General features: G+C 40.5%; 1 protein-coding gene across 5 annotated transcripts in view; it reads right to left on the reverse strand.

Moving 5' to 3' along the window:
• ITGB6 (integrin subunit beta 6) overlaps window positions 1–11,326 on the reverse strand; it is a gene marked incomplete at its 5' end in the record, with an annotated part of 67,747 nt that extends 56,421 nt beyond the window's left edge. The window contains 4 exons of one of the 5 annotated variants that reach the window (XM_079924926.1): window positions 6,772–7,018; window positions 7,632–7,836; window positions 10,424–10,503; window positions 11,251–11,326. In XM_079924926.1, the coding sequence (XP_079781052.1) occupies window positions 6,772–7,018; window positions 7,632–7,836; window positions 10,424–10,503; window positions 11,251–11,311 (593 nt within the window). The remainder of the gene's footprint in view (window positions 1–6,771; window positions 7,019–7,631; window positions 7,837–10,423; window positions 10,504–11,250) is intronic. The other 4 variants (XM_079924930.1, XM_079924928.1, XM_079924927.1 and 1 more) reach the window with 4 other exon arrangements.
• Window positions 11,327–23,114: the final 11,788 nt, after the last annotated feature.

Genomic DNA, 23,114 nt, shown 5'->3' on the forward strand with positions numbered 1-23,114 from the left:
AACCTAACCCTGTGTCTCCCCTAGGAGAAATGCTCAGCATTCTCTAATGCAGTTGTTGAGGAGAATTTACAGAACAAGACTTCTGTAAATGATGAGAATCAACTATATATATATAAGTCAGAATGACTGTGGATTTGTTTACACTGAGAAATGAAGCTCTGCCAGAACCAGAATGCTGGTGTCTGCAAGGATAATCATTTACTTCCTGTCAGTAGACTTTCACAAAAAGTAGGTCATAATCTGATGCGTCCTCAGATTTCAGAGCAAGGGGGGGTTAAAGGTGGCCAGCACTGAATGGTACAGTCTGAGATGTCCCATTTTCTTAATGGGGTGTCTTTTATTTTCTAATGATTTTAAGAACTCTATCTCTAAATAGTATCAAATTTTTGTCTTTGTAGTTTGTTTTTAAATTTTGTTTACAATGTTTTTGGATATATACCTTAAAATTTTTTATATAGTCGATTTTTTCCCACCTTCAAAGATGAATGTATTTTGAAATGTGAAATGAGGAATTAAAAAAAAAAAGTTAACCTATTAAGTGATAATAATGTAGCATTTGTCCTAATTGCTCCTGTAGTATTTAAAGCAGCTACAGGGTAGAAGAAAATGCCATTAGATTGAGAATAAAAAGACTAAATAGTTATCTATCTAAAATGAGGGTGATAATAATAGTTACTTCACAAGGTTGTTGTAAAAATTACATTAAAAGTATTTTATAAAAAGTATATAATTGTGTGAAGTATACCATTGTCCCTGGAGCCCAACTAGTCTTGGAAATGTTTCGTTTGATCTTTTATTTGGGGGTGTTGGTTCACACTGTACCAAAATGGCATTTGAGAATCTTCTGGAGCCAGAGAACTAGTATTCCTATCTTTCAGTAAGAAATTTGCATTTTTGTTGGTTAGAATTATTTGCTATGTAGTTCTTACTAGAACTCTAATCTTTTGGAAAGGGGAATACATTTATTTAATTCAATAAACATATTCATGTGCTGGGAGATGAATGAAGCTAAAACAAAGCAGAATGTCAGAGCTGGGTCACACCAGAAAATTTTGACTGGAGGCTGCCTATTTTGGTCAAAGTTCTTCCTCCAACAAATGCTTATATTTGGTTGTTATTTTCTAAGATAGAAATTGAAGGAACTACTCATTGCTGAATAACTTGATTTTGAGTCCCTAGACAACAATAGATTTGCATTTAAAATGCATTCAAATTTAAAATTGTAAAACACAATATAAAAAGTGCTACTTATATTTTTATTAAAACTTTAAATAAAGTTCATAAAATAAGACTATAATGATATATACTAAAAGGTTAACACCATCTTTTTTGAGTGGGATTAGAAATGATTTCCATTTTCTTCTTTTTGTCTGTATTCTCACTTGGGCTTGTTATTAAAAATTATATTATATACTCATATATGGTTTTTTGTGTGTACATATAGGAAATCTAAGCATTTCATGGTTCAGTTATCTCTTTTGCAAAACCACAATGAATTCCTCACTTCAAGTCTTCAAAAATAAAACAAAACACCAAATCAAACGTGAAATGATGTTAAAAAAAAATCCCTCAAAATGTTCGATGGAGAAAATTTTATCTTTGTGCTCTTAAATATTTTTAAATGCATATTACAATTCATTACAAATAGGAAAATGGAGAAAATATGGTTTTTCTTGATGTTTCTTAGACAGCAGCATAAGAGAAACTTCTTTCAAAAACGTAAACCATTCAGGCTTCTTACGTGGTGAAACGAAGTTTTAGTGACTTTCCATCTAACGAAGATAAAGAACGCAAGCTACTTCAAAAAGCACTAGAGACTAGATTAAAACTGAGGTTTTAAAAGTGTGGTGTGCAGACCCACAGAGGGCCCTGACACCTTTTCAGAGAGTTTTTCAGGTCAAACGTATTTCATAATAATAAGAGATGTTATTTGTCTTTTTCACTGATGATGCAAAGCAATGGTGACTAAAACTGCTGGTGCCTTAGCACAGATCAAGGCAGTGGCACCAAACTGCCTAGTATTCCTTATAATTTTTTTTTAAATGCTAGTTTCACTTGATTGTCCTTGATGAAGCAGTAAAAGATATTAATTTTATTAAGTCTACACCCTTGGATACGTGTTTTTAAAAAATATTTCTGTGTGACCACATGGGGAATATGCATACAGCATTACTGCTGCACATTGAAATACATGTTTATAGTGGAAAAACACTTGCGGCTGTTTGAACTGAACTGGCCTATTTTATGGAACAATCATTTGATCTGAAAGCCAAACTATCATTCCAACTTAAGTTTTTGGCAGACATATTCTTAAAAATGAAGAAAGTAAGCCTGCTACTTCCAGGAAAACGACTATCAGTATTTGTTGCCAATGCTGAAATCTGAAGTAACTAGAAAAGTAGAACTTCAGAAAATTATCATCTGCCACCCATGGCTTAACGGCTTCCCAATACTTCAAGATTTATCTGATGGGATTAATGATGATATTAACAAATATGATTTTTTTAGATATTATATCATGAAATTTGGAAGATCTACATAACTCACTGAAACTTCATTTTCCAAATGATCAAAGCGTTATATTACAAAACCACATGCACACACACACACAACACACACACACACACACACACACACACACACACACCAGTAAAAGAGCGATTCAAAGTGCAAAACAGACCAATGGTTTTTAATGTAACAAAATATGAAGTTCATTGATATTTTTTCAGATTCCACATTGAAAATAAATTTACCTCTTGTACAGTTTGAATGTAATATCAAAGAAGAATGTCTACAGTTATTGGAAAAATCTATTAACTGCTTCTCCCTTTTCCAACTATATATCTGTGTGAAGTTTGACTTTCTTCATGGAATTCAACCAAAACAAAGTATTACAACAGATTAAATGGAGAAGCAGGTATGAGAAGCCAGTTGTCTTCTTTTAAATCAGATATTTTAAGAGATTTGTAAAAATGTAAAATAGTGCCACTCATCTTGTTAACTTTTGTTCTGTTTTGGAAAATGTAGTTATTATTCCTACAGGTGTGTTATTATAGTAATATGCAGTGTATTTTTCATTGTAATTATTAAATAAATTGATAAATAATTATTTTTATATTTTCTTAGTTTTACATTCTAAGACACTGAATATTGATAGATATAAAGCTCTTTTGGACGTCTTAATTTTTAAGAGTGTAAGAGAGTCCTGAGATCTAAAAGTTTGAGGACCATTAGACAAAAATAACTAGAGAAAATAAGTGTTAATGAGAGAAAAAAAATTAAAACTGGTTTTGAATGTCTGTTATGTTCTGAGCCTATTCAGCTCTCATGATTAGCCCAGGAAGTGAATATTATTATCCTCATTTATAAATGAAGAGATGGGAGCTCCAAGGTTATGATTTAAGCCCAGGTCTGGAAAACACCATGCTCTTTTCTCTTACCTCTCATTGCCTTTGTACTAAAGAACATTTTATTCCATAATTATAAGGTTTGAATTGATCAAAGGATTGACTTCTGTGTTTGGTGTTTGGGTTCTTGGTGTGTAAATGTGTGGCGAGTGGAATCTGGACAGAGAAACTGGGAGAATTAAGGGCGTGATTAGAAAGGAAAACATATAATGTTGCAGCAAAAAAGAACTCATTATTTATAACTTTAGCTAATGGTAAATTTTGCCAACAAGAATAAAAGAAAAACCTCTATGAAATAGGAAGGTGCTGACCTTTCAAGAGCTCAAATATGTGATCCTCCTTTGGGTTCCCGTTCACCGAACCCTGGGCAGTGCTCTGGCCTCCCTTTACCCCACTCTGTTGGTGTTGATAGTAGCTACCACCTACTGAGAGCTTCATGGTCAAGCCCAATATCAAATGCTTCCTTTCATTACCTCACCCACTCCTTACAACCCCTCTGTGTGATCGGTATTATTATTCCAAACTAAAGCTCTGAGAAGTGAAGCGGTTTCCCTAAGGTGACATTATGAGTGAGCAGATGAATGGTTACCTGGTAACATGGGTGTATTCAAGGGATCAATGGAACAGAATAGAACGTCCAGAATTAGACACACATACAGTCAATTGCTTTTTAACAAAGGCATCAAGATAATTCAATGGGGAAAGGGAAATCCTGCTTAACAAATAGTGCTGAAACAATTGGATAGTTGCATGTAAACAAAAGATAGACCTAGACATTTTCCTCATTCCAAACAGAAACGCTAATTTGAGATCATAGACCTAAGTGTAAAAGCTTCAACCACAAAGCTTCTAGAAGAAAACAGAGGAGGAATCTTTGAGACATTAGGATAGGCAAAGATGTCTCAGGACAAAAAAATACACTAATCATAAAGCTAAAAATTGATTAACTGGACTTCATCGAAATTAAAAACTTGCTTGACCAAAGACATTGATAGAAAAATAAAAATACAATCCACTGCCTGGGAGGATATATCTGCAAAATATATTTGACAAAGAACTTTTGTCCAAATATACAAAGAACCTATACAATACAATATTAAGAAGAAAATCTAATTTTTAAAAATAGGAAAAATATTTGAAAAGATACTTCACAAAATAAGATATGAGAATGGGAAAAAAATACATGAAAAGATGTTCCACATCATTTGTCATTAGAGAAATGCAAAGTAAAGCTACAATGAGATACACACCTATTAGAATGGTTAAAACTAAAAAGACTGAAATTACCAAGTATTAACAAGGATTTGAAATAAATGGAACCCTCACACATTGCTGATGGAAATGCAGAATGGTACATGCACTTTGGAAAACAATTTGATGGTTTCTTAAAAAAATTAAAACTATACTTATCATACAATTCAGCAATTCTAATTCTAGGTATCTATGCAAGAGAAACAAAAACATACATCCACACAAAGACTTATATGCAAATGATCATAGCAGTATTTTTTCATGATCACCAGAAATTGGGAAACAACCCAAATGTCCATCAATAGATGAATAAATAAAGTGTAGTATAATAAATTCATACAAGGGACTATTACTTAAAACAAAAAGGAACAAACTACTGGTGAACACAAAATCAGGGAAGAATCTCGAAAACATTATGTTGAGCAAAAGAGCCAGGCACAAAAGGTATATACCATTTTTTCCATTCATATGAAATCCAAGAATAGGCAAAATCAATCTAACTGATAGAAATCAGAAAGTGGTTGCCTCTGGGGAAGCAGAACTGACTGAAATGGGGCATAAGGAAACTTTGTGTGGTGATGGAAATGTTCCATGTCATGTTTTAAGTGGTGCTTACATTGGTATATTCAACTGTCAAAACTCATGAAACTGAACATTTCTGCTGTGTGTATTTTAGTACCTGTCAATTATACCTCAAGAAGGGGGGTTGGGAACAGATATTATCTCTGATATTTGCAACCAAACACAATTCCTAAGAGTTGCAATCAGTGATGAATTCTTTTCAAGGTCAAAATATTTTTTGGGCTTCCCTGGTGGCGCAGTGGTTGAGAGTCCGCCTGCCGATGCAGGGGACACGGGTTCGTGCCCTGGTCTGGGAAGATCCCACATGCCGCGGAGTGGCTAGGCCCGTGAGCCACGGCCGCTGAGCCTGCGCGTCCGGAGCCTGTGCTCCGCAACGGGAGAGGCCACAACAGTGAGAGGCCTGCGTACTGCAAAAAAAAAAAAAAAAAAAAAAAAAAAAAAATATATATATATATATATTTTTTTTTTTTTTTCTTTTTGCTGTCAGATTCTAGTTGGGAACCGCATTGAAATGTCTTAAAACGATACTATAAAAACTGTCTTCTATAGAGATTGATTCCTTGGGTGTATACTAGTGTTCAAAGTCAGTGTACGTTTGGAAAGCCATTTCACGTGTATACTATATTTATAGGAGTAAAGGGCTTGGCTTTGGACAAGCCCAGATCTTGGTACAGATCACTGATTAGTTAGGTGGCCTCAGGCAAATTACTAACCTCTCAGAGCCTCTGTTACTTCCTCTGAGTGTAGGGATGATGAAGCCTGCTTTGACCTGAAGCTATTATGAAGATTGAATGAGGTCATCTATGTAAAATCTTTAGCATAGGGTCTGGCACAGAGCAAATGGAAGCTCTTTTTCAATAGAAGGATATCAAATAATTTTATTTTGACCATGTCGTTGATATGTACAGGTAAGTCATCTCAAAGCAACTTGCCCTTGATCATCACCTGGATAATACTAGGTTTTAGTAGCCGATCAGAGCATATTATAATGGAGTCATTGCTTAATTTCCTAATGAATTTGACAACAGTGAAGGCTACAAAGGGCTTTTCCAAGCGATAAGAGAAATTCACATCTCCCGAAGTATATCAGAGGTAGCTACAAAAGCTGTTATTTTGGCTGCAATCATTGGAGTGGAGACATATACTCTGAGAAAGTGTGGGTTACTGTCAAATAGCCTCAGAGAGTGGTGGTCATTGAGGATAGAAGGCCTCTGAGGGGCTGGGGAAGGGCTCAGCCCAGTGGAACCTGCAGTGAAAGACTTGGTCCGCTTGTCTGCAGAGCACAAAGCCAAATTTGTCACAGACTGACCTCCGCAGCGAGACAGATGCTGCAGATGCTGTGAGGACCCAAGCTAGAACCAGGTATTAAGTTGACTTCCCCTTGGCTCTGAAAACCTAGGCAACTGACAGCTGCAGAGATCCAACCGGATGGGAGGGAACTGCCAGGCACTTAGCAAGCTCCTACAGCTCAGAGCAGGGCCAGCTCTACAGGAAATCAGTGTTCAAAGATGCCAGAAAATCATTTACTTACCTACAAGGGTTGGCGATTTCTTCTGGTGTTGTTTTCATAAAAGGGGAGATGGGTTTTTCTACAAAAGAGCCGAAGCCCAGTCTAAAGTTGCTGGTTAATTTAGACATCTCCTTGGAAAGCAGGGAGCCTAGCTCTTTGATTGTGTTGAGGTCATCATCCATGGAGGCCGAGAGGTCCATGAGGTAATACAAGTCCACCGGGTAATCCTCGGTCTGGCGAACTTGAACTTGCAGAGTCTGTTCACTGCCTGCGACACCCCCGCAAGAAAAGCAAATCATAAAAACACATGGAGACTTCTTCGTGACTAGGCAATCCCTGGCTGTTTCATTTCAATAAGAACTTACTGAAGATACTTACAAATTCATACACTGTGTGGTAAAGTTTATAAATGAACACACCCATGAAAATCTTTCAGCAGTGAATTTAGAGTAACTGAAGGAGGTGAAAGTTAGGATATTTTATATCTCCTTGGGAGAACTAGCATCCATTTAGATGGAAGATAAGCTGAATTTTTTTTGTGTGTGTGTGGGTTTAGAAAAGAAGAAAATAAAGAGGAGTTTAAAGCTACATTACAACCCTTGAAGAAATGTGAGGTAAGCCTTAGCAACATTTGAGTAATTCAGATGGTTACTATTAGATAAGGCTCTTTTTGGTAACACATTTGGAGTGCAAAGTGACCAATGTGAATAAAGAAAAGTGTTAGCCTAGCAACTCTCTATTTCCTTAAGAATGGGAAATCTGAGTCATCACAAACAATGATATGTAATATGGTACAAGGTGTATTAATGGAATAACAGTATTACTACATGTGATGTTAGATTTATTTACATGAGCCAGTGAGTGTATAAATCATAACATACCTGGTCTCAGCTTAAGAGCCAAGTTTTGAGGGGCAATCTGAACGATGCTGGAACTATTTTTCTGTCTGCCTACACTGAGAGGCTTATTTATAAGTATTTCTACTTGGGAGACAGGGTTTTCGATGAAGGTTAGTTGACATCCTTTAGCTAAAAGATTTGCTGGAGTATCACACCTTTCTCCAACTCCAGATAGATGGGTAAAATTCTAAAAAAAAAAAAAAAAAAACAATAAAGAGAAAAAGATGACAATAAAGACAAAAAAAGAAGACATTTCTTATGATTACTTTTTGCTTGCTTTCTAGTTAGGCATCTTGTCATAGTATACCATATCCCCACATGCCTGACATTGATTGTAGGTCTTAAGTTATAGCAGAATAACCAGAGAATTCTGCCAGTAAAATTGGAATTTCCTTTAATTATATTCAGGAGAATTCACTTAACATCTTTCTTTTTTCTTTTTTCCTTTTCTTTTCTTTTCTTTCTTTCTTTTTTTTTAATGCTCACTCCCTTACAACGTCTCCTGTGCTGTGACCAGATCCTTGAAATAGCTGGGTCATAGAGTTGACATCATCGTGTGAATTATCTGTTCAGGATAACCTGTAGGTTTGTGGAATCCTGGGACTGTCCAGACTCTCAGTGTGTCTATTACCAAATCCAGTGACAAAGAGCTTTTTCTGTGGCTTCCTAAAGGGCAAAGATTGTGACATCTCCCTATCTACTCTCTGTCCCAGTTTAATTTATGGATATATTTACCCTTCTATTACAGTATTACTTCACTAAAGTTGACCTCTTGGGGACTTTAAACTCAAGGTCTTAAAGTGTTCCAGTTTAAGGTCTTTTAGAAATTTCTCCAACATTTGGATGTGGGGAAGGGAAGGGAAAGAGAAATTGTGTAAAAGACTGCTTTTCTGTGTAGGACTCGGGAGTTTCCCAGTTCCCCTCTGATCCACCTGGGTATCTGGAGGCAGTGAGGTGAAGTGTTTTCAGGCAGAAATGTGGCCATCCAACCCTGGAACACCCAGAACAGAGAGATGCAGTTGAGAGAGAAACACCTATCTCACCTAATAGCCACGGCTGCTCTAGAGCAGCTGAGGCTCTGGGCAAGGTTGATCTTGGGGCCCGTTGATTCTCATACTTGGAGAGAAGCAAACCAAGCTCATATTGTTTTTCCTCATTCAGAATTCTAAGCCACTCTTCCTGTTTCACCAACTAAGAAAGTTACATTTCTTTGGAAATTGATTTTTTGAGAATATAATGTGTTATCTATCATCAAGGCATGTGTATATTTGAGGCCTTAGAGAGAGGTAGCAAATTCTGTAACTTCCCATGATGCATCCAAAGCAAACCATGGCTTGACAAGACCTCAGAATCCTTCTTAACACAGTGTCACTGCTACCCCCTGTAATCACTCTGTCTGCCAAAAGGTCATAGGCAGTGTTAACCCTGGAACCTATTTTCTATCTGCTCTAAGCAGAAGCCTAATTTACTTTTTGCTCCAGCTGTCTCTACTGATATCACTACTTCTAACTTCTACTATTTGTTATACCAGTGTGACCTCTCAGAATAATCTGGCCTTCAAATTTGATGAAAATTTGACTACGGAGTATTATCCACAAGCAAAGCTATCCACAGTAACTTAAAAGCCTCTCTTCAATAAGTGCTAAAGGAGCACGTAAGTGAAAATTCTAGAGATGGGCATTTTGTTAGACTGATTTGTTGTTTTATGTCTCTATCATGAAACTAACATTGACTTCTTCAGAGAGTCAATGTCAAAAAATGTGGGGTTTTCGCTCTTTGTATATTCCCAAACCTTCTTTTGATACGTGAGCTCCAAATGGCATAACTGTCTGCCCTTCTGCTGGAGCCCCCTCCGCAGAGGCGATAGCGGGGGAGTGAGCTGTGTCTGTACTCCGGTCTGCGAGCGCCTCCACGGACACATGTAACCGAAATGTGGGTTTTAACAGTGACAGCCTGGACCTGAGTTAGGCGACCAGGTTTGTTCCCCTTGAACATGCTACTCAATTCTTGCTGAACTTGGCATTCGTATGGTTGGATTTGTGTTTAGATTCTCTTTATGAGATTCAGCAGAGAACTGCTTTCATTCCAGAAAGAGCTAAGGCAGCTCCTTCTTACCAGGAATCATTTACAGTTTGCCTAGTCGTGTCACAGGAGACACTGATTCTGGATGGCTTGTTATACATTCCCCAATCCCCTTCTGCTACCTTCACGTAGTTTTCAGTTTGATCAGATAAGGAATGTCTGTTGCGGGTTTTGTCATCAGTGCGGTACAGAGTCACCAAGCTCGCATAGTTTTTAAAAGAACTGGATAATGTCTGAACCGTAAAGTTTACCCCAAGCCTAGAACACTTCCCTCAGATCCTAGTAATGATTCAGAAGGGATGCTGGTCCACAGATGGAATACAACTATGATATTGAAATCAAATGTATGTTTGAAAATTATCAACTTCATGATCTCTGGTTACCCAGAGCCTCAGCATTTTACATGTAAGCAATTAGAAATGGCTTTAACATCAGAGGAGGCATCAGGTTAAATAAAGAATCTTGAGTTACGTATATTTCAGAACACTTTGACATTCACTCTGTCCTCAAATTGCTTTTGAATGTAATCACACGAAGGACACTTGGAATCACAAACGCTTACATTTTCCTTTCCTGATCTGTTTTACTTCTATAACCCTAGAGAAAGCAGGAAGCTATCAGAACACTCAAGGATGGAATTACCGTAAATGTAAGTGCACTTTTTACACACAGGCTGAGGTCATTTGTTTTACCTCCTGAGAACACCAGGCACACTGAGGTCCGATGAGTAAGCAGTCCTCACAGGTCTCTGCATCCCCCATGGAACAGCCACCTGTTTTTAAACCCAGCAAAACACAAGGGATTCAGCACACTCTCTGCCACTCCATTCACGAGATCTACGGCTCTTAAGGTACTTGAACAAAACAATACCAAAGTTCATTTCTTAGTCTTCAAAGATCAGTCCTCAAGACGAGAGCAATCCATAGTAAACTTCGTATTTTACATCTATCACGTTGAAAGCAGGCATGTCTTAGTAGCCAAAAATAATCACGCTCTTTTTTCTTAAAATATGAAAATATCTTAACGTTCACAAATACAGGATCATCATATTTATCGTCCTCATTCAGTATCATCCCCCTTTAACTTTTTAAAAATTATTCGTACCCATTAAAGAACGCTTCTCTCTTAAATGTACTGTATTTTTATTTAAAAACTAAGTCCCTTTTCTCTCTCAAGGTTATCACTCTCAAGTGGAAGGCCCTGTTGTATAATAAGGTAGCTAGAAAAGTTACCAAAATGGTTGTCACAAGAGTATTAAGAAGTCCTCTTGTGCAGTAGTGCTGTTTAATTCTCTCATTAAGGTGCCCATGCAACCTTTGTATTTATTTATCTTAAGCCCGGAGCGTTCGCTGTGGGAACAGCCTTGCGGCTGCCTGTAATTTGTTAAAGTGTTCGTTCAATGGCAAAAGAGCAATTGAACAGATCAAATAAAAAATGACTTCTGATCTAGTTTCTGAATCACACGGCAGGTTTGTCAAGCACACTACGAAAGCAATATATTGGAGAGCTAAAGTCTTACCTTGTACGTGATCATTCCTTCCTAGAAATAGAAAGAACAGGCAAAGCAGTTCAATCCCCATCCGTTTCAGTTCTCGCTGTGCAGACAGATTAAAAAATGAATTACCTTCAACATTACAAGACTAAAGCTGAACATCGTTAAAAGTCTTTCTTTCTTGAAGTGTAAAATTGTAAATACTACTTACACTGCTTTGAAAAGCAACTTGAGATGTAAATAAAAAAGTTTTCATTAAGACTGAAATGAAAACAGAAGCTACCTGGACAGGTAAAGAAGAAAAGCTGTGCTTAAGAGCAACTTCAGCATGATTTACTTCCTTGTTCTCCTTATAAGGAAGGCAGGTGTACAATCACCAAGAAGGTGGGGAAAATTCATTCAGTAGAAATTTTTGTGTAAATTCTATTAGTCTCTCTGCATCCTAGAGAAAGTTGACACCTTTAGTAAAATATTGATCGATGAAATGTCAAAAGAGCAATTGAAATATGATCTAAAGTTGTTTCTAAAATAATTATAATTTAATGTAAACAATAAAGATGATAAATAAAACACAAATATGTAAGTTATGTATAAGGAGGGTTTAAAAAATGAGCTAAAGGAAAATACCTGAGATTTTTATGTTCCATTGTTAAATCCTTTCAGAGAATTGAGATGAACTCTGAAAAATAAAAATCATTATTTTATAATTTAGAAGGCAGTCTAGGGAAAGCAAAATACTGTGTTCCCTTGTTTTTTAAGTTGGATGAAAGATATTTTTCCATAAGTATAAAATTCCTATTTAAATGCATTATTAGAAAAAATATAATATTTCAAAATTAGTCTCAGACAATAACAATGGAAACAGAAACAATGGAGTCCAAGATACTAAATCCCTCTCCTCCGCATAGCGACCAAGTTCTCTTTCTCATGTACGGTCCCTGCTCCCAGCTCACTACTTGGCACATAGAAGATATTTACTTGTTGAACAGAAAAGTGACACTTTAAAATACAACAATCTATGGCTAATTTCAGGAGTTTGATTATGAATTTTTCCTAATATTTTCCAGACAGTGTTTGGGGTTTGCAGATACTGCAAACAGATATTTATTTCGTTGCTCTCCAAACTGCTTGACCTTAGACAGGCTTCTTTGTGGCTTGCTTATGTCCTGGGAGATTATCTTTTAAAGGTATATTTCTAGGCAAGCATGTGAAACTTGTGAAGAGAGAAAACTAATTATAGTCTGCTCAGGTTCTTCTCAGAAAGCTATGTTCAATTTTGAACTCCATCATACACAGGAATCTGCAAGAACATGGCAAGAATCCTTCAGAGAGAAACCAGAATTATTAAAGCCTTGAGAGGATACCTTTTGGGAGAAAAATACGTTATATGAAATCAGTTGATTTAGGTTGAAGAAGAAAGATTAAGGCACAGATATCTGTGTCCCTCATATTACCCCTGGTTAATACTGGTATCCTGTATTAGCTGTCATTCATGTATTCATTCATTCATCCATTATTCAATAAATATTTATTGAGCGTCTACTTTGTGTTAAGTATTGTTCTAGAAGCAGAGGATATGTCAGTGAGCAAAGCCAAGCTCTTGGCCTGTGAAGTATATATTCTAGGCTGGGGAACAGACAGATTCTTAAAATCAGGCTGTCCCAAGGGCTATGAAAAATGATAAATCTGGGTTCAAGAGGAAAGAGGGGGGCTTCCCTGGTGGCGCAGTGGTTGAGAGTCCGCCTGCCGATGCAGGGGACACGGGTTCGTGCCCCGGTCCGGGAAGATCCCACGTGCCGCGGAGCGGCTGGGCCCGTGAGCCGTGGCCGCTGGGCCTGCGCGTCCGGAGCCTGTGCTCCGCAGCGGAAGAGGCCACAGCACTGAGAGGCCCGCATACCGCAAAAAAAAAAAAGAGGAAAGAGGGGTAGGAAGGGTGTGTTGTTTTACTAGCCTACGTACAGACTTCCACCCCAGCCCTAAAATCCTAGTTGTGCTGCTTTGTTTCCTATCTGTCCTCAGTCACAGCCCCTGTGGTGCGCACTCCCTCCCCTACCTCCAAGGCTGAGCAACACCATTTGTGCTGTCTGGAGGCGTGTGCTTCTTCCTCATTCTTCGCACTTGGCTGACTCAGCTCTCGTCCAGGTCTCAGTACAGACATCAACGCCCTTAGGGAGACCTTTTTGGTCTCGCCAGGCCTCCCTTCCTGTGGACTTTCCCCAGGATGGCCCTTTGCAATGTGCTTGTAGTTGCCAAGATCCTTGCCTCTCTCCCCCAGTAGACTGTGAAGTTCTTTAAGGCACTGATTTATTCAACAAGTATTTATTGAATTCTTTACTATGTCTCAGGCAGGGACAGTGTCTCAGTTATCTTTCTATTCCCAGCAAGTCGCATAATGCCAGACTTTGTAAGTGGTCAATTAATATTCATCAGCTAAATGGATACATTTTTTGTCTTGGCTGTCTAGTATTTTACCTGTGCCAAAGCAGCAACTCCATGAATATTGAGTAAACAGATGTGTAAATGAATAAATGGTTTTAGAAGACACGCAGTGAGCGCAGATAGGAGAGAGGAAAGACGTCCCCTGCTTGCGTTGTGAGGAAGCTGAGTAAAGACTTAAAATGCAGGGTGGAGGACAGGGGCAGAACTGAAGAGAACATACAGTCGAACAACGCTACAAGAAAACCTCCATCCACTCTGTTTTTATCTTGGCACCACCGTGGAGAATCCATGGCAGGTTATTCGGCGCAGGGGAAGTATTCTGGCTTCCCGAATACTTCCTGTGGTGTTGGGGCCCTCTCCTGGAAAGTACCCATCCATGCCCCCGGGGGTGCAGGGAGCCCTACTTGTTCCATAAACTGGCCAGCGCTGCATAAACCCGCCCGAAGGAAAACGCTGTCCCCTTAGCCAAGCCAACCAGATTAATTACCTCTGTTTCTGTATATATACGGAATTTAAACTGGGAAATACAGACTAAAACTGGGCTTCAATAATGGGAGCTGAAGCTGGCAGAGAGAGAACCTCAGGTGGAAGGAAAAGTGAGACCTCTGGAGTGAGTCCATACTAGGAAGAATCGGCAGCTACGAGGAGACAGAAGCCCGAGGCAGAGGAAATCTATAACGAGTAGACAAGGGGGTGGGTTGAGCGTATCACTAGTCAAAGCAGCCGAGAAGGGCCCCTGAGTCACATGAATGGAAAACACTAGAGTTAGACCCACAGACTTACTTTGCCGAGGGGAAGGAACACGGCCCAGGCCGACAGCTGCCATGATTCCAAATGCCCTTCCAGATTGGATCTTTCTGAGGCCCGGCCCTTCCTGGGTTTCCCCAGGATCTTGTCTCTTGGAACAATGTGTATTCTTAGAACAAATTCCCATTGCTTATGGGTTGTTGAGGGTGTCTCTGTATTTCTTAAAATCGAGAGATCCTAAGTCACACCATTTAGATTTTCAGACAGGCTGCTTGGGCCCATAGGATAGAATCCTACCATCCCAAATGCTCAGAGCCCCAGCTGGGGACTCTGACTCCATCTGGGGGCCAAGACGTCTGAGCTGAGGCGTGGGTGGGATAGCAGAGCACCACACAGCCCAGGGAAGCCACGTCGCCTGCACTCCTCTCTTCAGCTGCCTTCTGCTTCTGAGATTGTCTTCAGTGGAACCCTGACCTCAGGAACCCATCTGACTCACTGTATTTGGCTTGGGTCTCTCCCGGACCCAGCCCATCATTCACATCAGAGAATAACCATCTAGGGTCAGCTGGGCCAGCCCCAGGGCACCTGAAAACACTCCTGGGAGAGTAAACACTGAATAAACCTGGCTGGGAGCCAATTTGAACTGTAGCGACCTTAGTGATGACTGCCAGCTCTTGGGATGGCCTTGCTATGTTACCAGCTTTCTTTCAAGTACCAGTGACAAGTCTCCCTCCAGTTGTCTTTCTATGAAGCATTTCATGGTGAGTAGCTGAAAGGAAACGTAGAAATGAATGCTATCCCTTTGTGTCTGGCACTGCTGTAACTGTGTTTGTGATACACTGCATGGCGGGCTGTCCACAGGATGCTATGGCTGACCTCAGATGTGTGTAACTTGGGGGGCACAGAATCTGGAAGTGGACACCTTCATTTCACATTTCAAGATCTTCAGAAAAATTCTTTTAAAGAAGGATGTGCGGGGCTTCCCTGGTGGCGCAGTGGTTGAGAGTCCGCCTGCCGATGCAGGGGACACGGGTTCATACCCCAGTCCGGGAAGATCCCACATGCCGCGGAGCGGCTGGGCCCGTGAGCCAAGGCCGCTGAGCCTGCGTGTCCGGAGCCTGTGCTCCGCAACGGGAGAGGCCACGACAGTGAGAGGCCCGCGTACCGCAAAAAAAATAATAATAATGAAAATAAAGAAGGATGTGTAACAGTTTCCTGTCACCTTAGTGTGTAATGCCCACAACACGCTAAGTGCTAGAGAAATTTTTTGTGGCCTGGGACTTACATTCTAGTCTGGAGTTTACTTTTTTTAATTTGATAAAATATACATAACATAAAATTTATCATTATACCTGTTTTCAAGTGTATCGTTCATTGGCATCAAGTACATTTACATTGTTGTGCAACCTTCACTGTCCATCTCTGGAAATTTTTCATCATTCCAAACCAAAGCTCTGTATCCATTAAGCAATAAGTTCTCATTTCCCCCACCCCCTATCCCCCGGAAACTACCATTCATTCTACTTTCTGTCTCTATAAATTTGAGTGTTCTAGGTACTTCATATAAGTGGAATCATACAATGAAGCCTTTTTTGTTTGTCTTATTTCCCTTAGCATAATGTTTTCAAAGTTTATCTACATTGTAGCTTGTCGCAGAATTCCATTCCTTTTTAAGGCTGAACAATATTCCATTGTGTGGATATACCACATTTTATTTATCATTCATCTGTCGCTGGACATTTGGGGTGTTTTCACCTTCTGACTATTGTGAATAATGCTGCTATGAATATTGGTGTACAGTATCTGAGTCTACTCCTACTGTATGTCCTTGGGGATAGCACGTATCTCTCGGCACTTTAGTTTCTAGTCTGTGAAATAGTGATATATCCACTTTTCAGGATTATGGTGAAGATTTAATTATACCGTTCTGGAATGAATCCAGATTGGGTAGGGCCTGAAGATTGTATAATTTGGGGGACCCTGTTTAAGAAAAGGAATGCAAATGGGAAATAAATTGGATATAAAAGTGTATATTTATTTAAAGTGAGAAAGAGAGAGGGGGAAAAATAAAACAAAACCATGACAACAAATTACTGAGGACCTAGAGATTCCAGGCCCTTTCTTCTTGATATCACATTAGGTAAATTAACCAGAAATGCTTACCCAGAAATGCTTCCTAGTGGCAATCTGGCTTCCCATCCCCACCTGGAGCCACCTGCAGCTCCCAGGCACCTGGGCAAGCTAGGGGCTGGGACTGAGGCTCCATCTGTTTATGGTAAATCCCCATCTGACTTCACTCAGGATTTGTGTTTATCGTAGATAGCTTTATTGGGCACTTCCTTCGTGTCAGGCGTTGTTCAATATTTTCCTAGTGTTGACCTGTTTCATTCTCACAATACCCCTCAGAAGTAGGAACTGTTTGACCTCCATTTACCAGATGAGGAAACTGAGGCAGGAGAAGCTATGGAACTTGCCCACCGTTGCAACGCTGCTCAGGCAGCAGAGCCCTGGAGACGGATTTCTCCCCCAAGTCCGAGCTCCACATCACCGTGCAAACTGCCTCCTGGTACATAAGAGATGTTTGGAGAATCCTAAAGCAGCTGTCAGCAAGGAATTAAATTCCCCAAGGAACATTTAGATAAGCCTGTCTCTCCATCTCTAGATCCCTTGTTCCAGCTCTGTATCCAGCTGTCTCCTTTTTGGTTTGCTTGTTGTTCATCCTGTGGTTCATTCACCACCAAAAACGAGACAGAAATGTGGTCCTGGATTGTACAACATTTTTCTTATTCCTCCTTTGATTTACATCCGTAAAATCACTTAAAAGCAAAGGAAACAAAACCTGTTGCCCTTCAGGGGACGGTGACAGCGCTGGGCCTGGCCTTGTGTCCAGGAGAGGGCGGTGGCCGGCATTTCCTGTGGGCCGGCGATGACTCCGGATTGATTAACTCCTGGGCCTCCGGTGGCAGCCACCCTGCACCTCACGCTGGAGCGCAGGAGTCAGTCACCTACTAGGAAAAGGAGGACGGTTCTCCCTCGGCAAGTCTGATGCCAATCTTGTACGTCAGACCTGCTTGGGAAAAGTACTCAAGGAAATTGTTAGGGAACTTATTTTGAAATCCTAAAAGAACTGAGCTCCTTCTGTCTTTGAGCTGTGGAATAAATCCACAGATGAGATTTTCCATAAAATATCAGAGAATATGAGTTTAATCTGCTTTGACTCTCAGAATGAGTCTCTCTTCGTTGCCCGTTTCCCCATCTATGAAGCAAATGGTACGTCATGGCAGGAAGTCCATGTGAACAGACAGAAACATTGATTGCAGAGTAATTCACTCATTCACAGCTTGCAAAACTGCTGAGCACTCTTTTCTCTTTTCCTTTCAAAAGATAACTCTAGCAGTCTCACCCGACGTTAGGATTCCTTCGTTTTAAGCAAAGTTTTTCTTTTTTTTCTGATGAGCACCATCTCTTACGTCTGGGGTTGCCATGGGGTGGACATTATTAGCAAAAATAAGCTCTGATTCTTCATTCATTCATTCACTCACTCATTCATTCAGGAAGTATCTACTGAGATCCTACTACTTGCCAGGCACTGTTCTGGGAACACAGTGTTGATTAAAACTACCAAGGTCTCTGCCTCGTGGAGCTTGTGTTCCTGTAGGAGAGACAGACAATAGACACCCAAACAAATAAAGATGTCAGATGGTGATCTGTGCTGAACAAAACAAAGAATGGTAAGAGGTCAGAGAGTGAGCAGGGTGTGGTGGCCAGGGAAGCCTCTGATAAGGTGACATGAGTACAAGGTCCCCCTGGCAGGAGTGTCTGGGGACAAGCAAGGCAAGGTGGCCGGTGAGACTGGAGAGGAGTGACGGGTGATCACAAGGAGGTAACAGGGGACCAGCCAGAGAGGCACAGGGACAGTGAAGAGCTGTCACCAGAGCCCCGTGGGCCACGGTCAGGACTCAGGATTTGTATTCTGAGTGTGAAGGGAAGTTTTTATGGGGTTTCAGTGGCTGATGATATAGCTTATGTTTTGAAAGGACCCCTCTGAGGAGACTCTAGAAGCAGCAAGGATAAAGCAGGGAGACCTATCAGAGGCCATTTCAACTTTTGAGGCCAAAGATGAAGGCTTGGACGAGGAAGGTTGTGAGAAGTGATTGGTTTCTGGATATACTCCCAGGGCAGACAGGATTTACAGATGGATTGCTTGTAGGGAAGGAGAGAAAGCGGGGGCTCAAGGATGACTCCAAGAGTAATGGAGGCTCCCACGTGGCAACCCCACCATCACCAGCAGGTTTCTCCAGGTGTGTCAGAGACACGTGGTCTAGTCCATGCCCATCAAAAGAGTCACAGTGAGCGCTAGTCAACTCTCATAACCCATGAAATGATAATCGTGCAAAAGGTGCTCTGTGGCAGAACAGCAAAGGCCAGAACTACGCAGGAAGTGCTCTAGGGTGAGACCGTCTACACGCTTGTGTTGTCAGCCTTCCTTCAGTCCAGTGAAAGTGTGATTAGCTGGCATCTTCTATTCTGGAATTCACGGTGACTTGGTTTGCGGGAACAAAAGAAAACCTGCAGTATCCCTGTGGTCCCGCAGCCCTCTCTGGCTGCACAGGTAGACTACTGGGGTCAGCTTCAGTAGCAAAAGTCTGTCCTAACAGATTAAAAAAAAAACATATTCCTGGGGCTTCCCTGGTGGCGCAGTGGTTGAGAGTCCGCCTGCCGATGCAGGGGACACGGGTTTGTGCCCCGGTCCGGGAAGATCCCACATGCCGTGGAGCGGCTGGGCCCGTGAGCCATGGACGCTGAGCCTGCGCGTCCGGAGCCTGTGCTCCGCAGCGGGAGAGGCCACAGCAGTGAGAGGCCCGCGTAGTGCAAACAAAACAAAATAAAACCTATTCTTCATTAGGCCACTGTAGGAAGGCAGGTGAGATGGACATATTATACATTAAAAAAAGAATCTTGCAAAGTAGGATTTCAGACGTCTTTTCACCTTAAAGAGGCAGTTCATGAAGCCGCAACACTAAAGAAGCTTGTTATTCTTTAAAAAGCTGGGGGAAATGGTGACCAATGATGACGTTTGAGGAATATCCTTGAGGAGGTCCATGGATGGTTTATTTCAACTGCCATTTTAGGGACCTCTCTGATTGTGGCTGATGCCCACTCACTGAATCCTATCAGTACGTTTATAAAAATCGGATAGGGAAAAGGACTGAGTGTGATGCAAACACTCTAATCGCTAAAAAGACCAAACAGTAAATTATTCTAAAAAGCTATTCAAAATTAACCAGATTAGAAGAGATGAAAGAAGAAAAACCTTTAAAAGCAAACTCTGCTGGCATCTAATTAAAAGGTAAGTTGGATTTTTATACAACAGAAGCAATGAATCTATATATTGCTGGGTGTAATTACTTTTAGACAAAAAGTGGCTCCAATGAGCTGTCAGATGTGAGAGGCTAGTTTGAGGGAGTATGACAGCCGCCCGCCTGTCCTGCGACCTGTCGTCTCAGCACCACTCTGGGTGAAGCTGTGTTTGCAGATGGACCTTCCAGATGCCACTGACGGGAGAGTGACAGGGTTTCAACCCGTGCCTGGTGTAGCGAACGGCTCAACCGTAGTTTCAACATTCATTAAGAATTTTCTGGGAACTTCCCTGGTGGTCCAGTGGTAAACAATCCGCCTTGCAATGCAGGGGATGTGGGTTCAATCCCTGGTCAGGGAACTAAGATCCCACATGCCGGGGGTAACTAAGTTCATGCGCCACAACTACTGAGCTCGTGCACATCAACTAGAGAGCCCGTGCACCCTGGAGCCTGTGTGCCACAACTAGAGAGGGAAAACCCACACACCACAACTAGAGAGAAGCCAGCTCGCCGCAACGAAGAACTTGCGTCACAAGGAAAAGATCCCGCATGCCACAACTGACCCAATGCAGCCAAAAAAAAAAAAAAGAATTTTCTTCATATCGAGTTCAAAGTTTTAAAGTTCCAACCCAAACACATATAGTGAAAAATTTTGGCAGGAGAAAACTGCTGTTAGTTGCATATATTTGGGGAGGTCTGGGGGGCAGATATTCCTTACACATGGATGAAGTTATGGTATCTTGGAAACCCGTAGAGTCGTGTCCAATAGCATGGAAAATGCAGCTGTGAGCCCTGGTCTCAGTCCAGACCTTGGTGGATGACTGGCCGTTTGCTGCATGGTATAATCTATAGAAATGGTTTGGAGCCTAAACTTCGGGCAATCAAGGGTGAGGAAGACAGGACTTAAATGTTAACCTACAGAATGACTTATTTTTATGTATGTCCCTAGAGGAAGAGCACTGAATCAAGTATGGACTTTAGATAATAATCATGTATCAATATTATTTCCCAAACTGTACGCCTTGCCCTAAAAGTGAAATGTTCTGATAGTTTAGTTAATATAGACTATTAAATCTCCCCTATTAGAAATTGGCGATACACACTCATCTATTAAACACCCTAAGAAGCCCCACAGTGAAGAAATGCTTACCTTTGTTTAACAATTAAACAAAAAGTAAGCCTTTTTTCCTCCATGTACTTATTAGCATTTCTACCTGATATGGTTTCAGGGGTGCTTGAAGAGAGTACAGATGTACTGAAAGTTTTATGAAATTTTACCTATCCTGCTGTCAAGGAGACCCAGAATCAATTAAAAAATTGTAAAAAAAAAAAATTGTCGCCAGATTTCTTAAGAAAATCCTGATGTGAATTCATTTGTTTCCTGCTGCATTGTGAATGCATTATCCAATTCAAAGACCTTTCAAGATGGATCTTCTTGGAGAAAGTTCTTTTTTCTGAGGGAAGTCCAGAGGGCAGTTCCATTTAGATGATAGTTCAGATGAAGTACTTGGAGTAGTGATGACTCATCGCTAAACTCATACCCAGGTCTTGACCTTGATTACTTAAAAGCCCAAACATTACAGTCTTAAGCTAGGCTAGCTTCCCTTGTGAAAAGGATTCCAAGCACCTCTGTATGTTGCCGTCCTATGATACACTCTCCCCTGGGCAGAGGGCACCCGGTTGCTGCATGAGTCAACCCTTTGCCTATTCCTTTTTGAGCTGTTGAGCTCATCTTCAAGCTCTCATCTGTCTGTCTATCAACCAACCCATCTTGCTTGCAGAAGGTCTAGAAGAGTAGTCCCCTTAAGACGACAGCATCCTCTCCTTTGGGTAGGAAGCTTCTCTTCAGGTGAGAAAGCGTGCGACAATTTGTTACAAATCTGTTTCTTTCCTGCTTTCTCAGGGTCTTAGGACACACAGCTTCAGGCAAGGTGGGAACAGTCTGCTTGAGTCTGGATCTCTGCTCTTGATGTCATCATTCTCCTGAAAAACCTCTCTTCGTACAATGGTCAGTTTCATGTCCTTCTTTAACAATAAAAGTGCTATTCTCTCATTGAGATGGGAATCTAAGTGAATATATAAGAAACATAATGTGTCTACCTTGTGGAATGTCAAAATAGCAGAGTCATTGTAACTCATTCTGCTTGATTTGCCAAAAAAGAAGGTAAAATACAATGTAGGTGTTAAAAAAAATTGAATCTAGTAGCAGATTTTGGACAACCTTACCCTAAAAATATAGCATCAAAATATAGCATCTAGGACTTCCCTGGTGGTGCAGTGGTTAAGAATCGGCCTGCGAATGCAGGGGATATGGGTTCGATCCCTGGGCCAGGAATATCCCACATGCTGCAGAGCAACTGAGCCCGTGCACCACAACTACTGAGCCTGCTCTCTAGAGCCCGTGAGCCACAACTACTGAGCCCGCATGCCACAACTACTGAAGCCCGTGCGCCTAGAGCCCGTGCTCTGCAACAAGAGAAGCAATGAGAAGTCCGCGCACCACATGGAAGAGTAGCCTCCGCTCTCTGCGACTAGAGAAAACCCGTGTGCAGCAATGAAGACCCAATGCAGGAAAAATAAATAAATAAAATAAATTTTTTAAAAAGTTTGTTTAATAAAGGTTCTTGATTTATAAAAATATATATATAGCATCTAAAAAATATAACATCATCTTAACTTTAAAAAAAATTATTTAGCCTATTTCATGGAACACTGCAAATACTAATTCCTCGGTCTTGATACTCACTGTAAAACAATAATTGCTAACGATGGCTCTTACGATGTGCCAAGCACTGTTCTAAATCTTTATCGCACTGTGAGGTACTGAAATTTTCCCCATTTAAAAAATAATATTTACTTTTAATTTAATATTTTAGAAGAGTTTTAGATTAGTACGGCGAGTTCCCATATACCTCACACCAGTCTTCTCTCTTTTTCCCTATTAGTAACATCTTACATTAGTTTAGTATAGTACATTTGTTACAGTTAATAAACCAATACATTATTATTATCTGAAGTCCAAACTTTATTTAAATTTCCTTAGTTTTTACTTAATGTCCTTTTTCATTGAAGAATCCAATCCATGAATAAAAAACAGGAACCTACTGTATTCAATATCTTGTAATAACCTGTAATGAAAAAGAATCTGAAAAAAAAAAAAATCCCATCCAGAAAACCACATCACATCTGTTGTCACGTCTCCTCAGGCTCCTCTTGAATTCTCTCCATCATACAAAAGGAAAAAATGTGGCCCAGAGAGAGGCTGAATAACTTACCCATGGTCTCATAGTTACTAAGTGGAAAAGTTGGCCTCAAATCTAGGCAGTCTGACTCCAGGCATGTGGT

The sequence above is a fragment of the Stenella coeruleoalba genome (assembly GCF_951394435.1).
Source record: "Stenella coeruleoalba genome assembly, chromosome: 6".
NCBI classification, from domain to species: domain Eukaryota; kingdom Metazoa; phylum Chordata; class Mammalia; order Artiodactyla; family Delphinidae; genus Stenella; species Stenella coeruleoalba.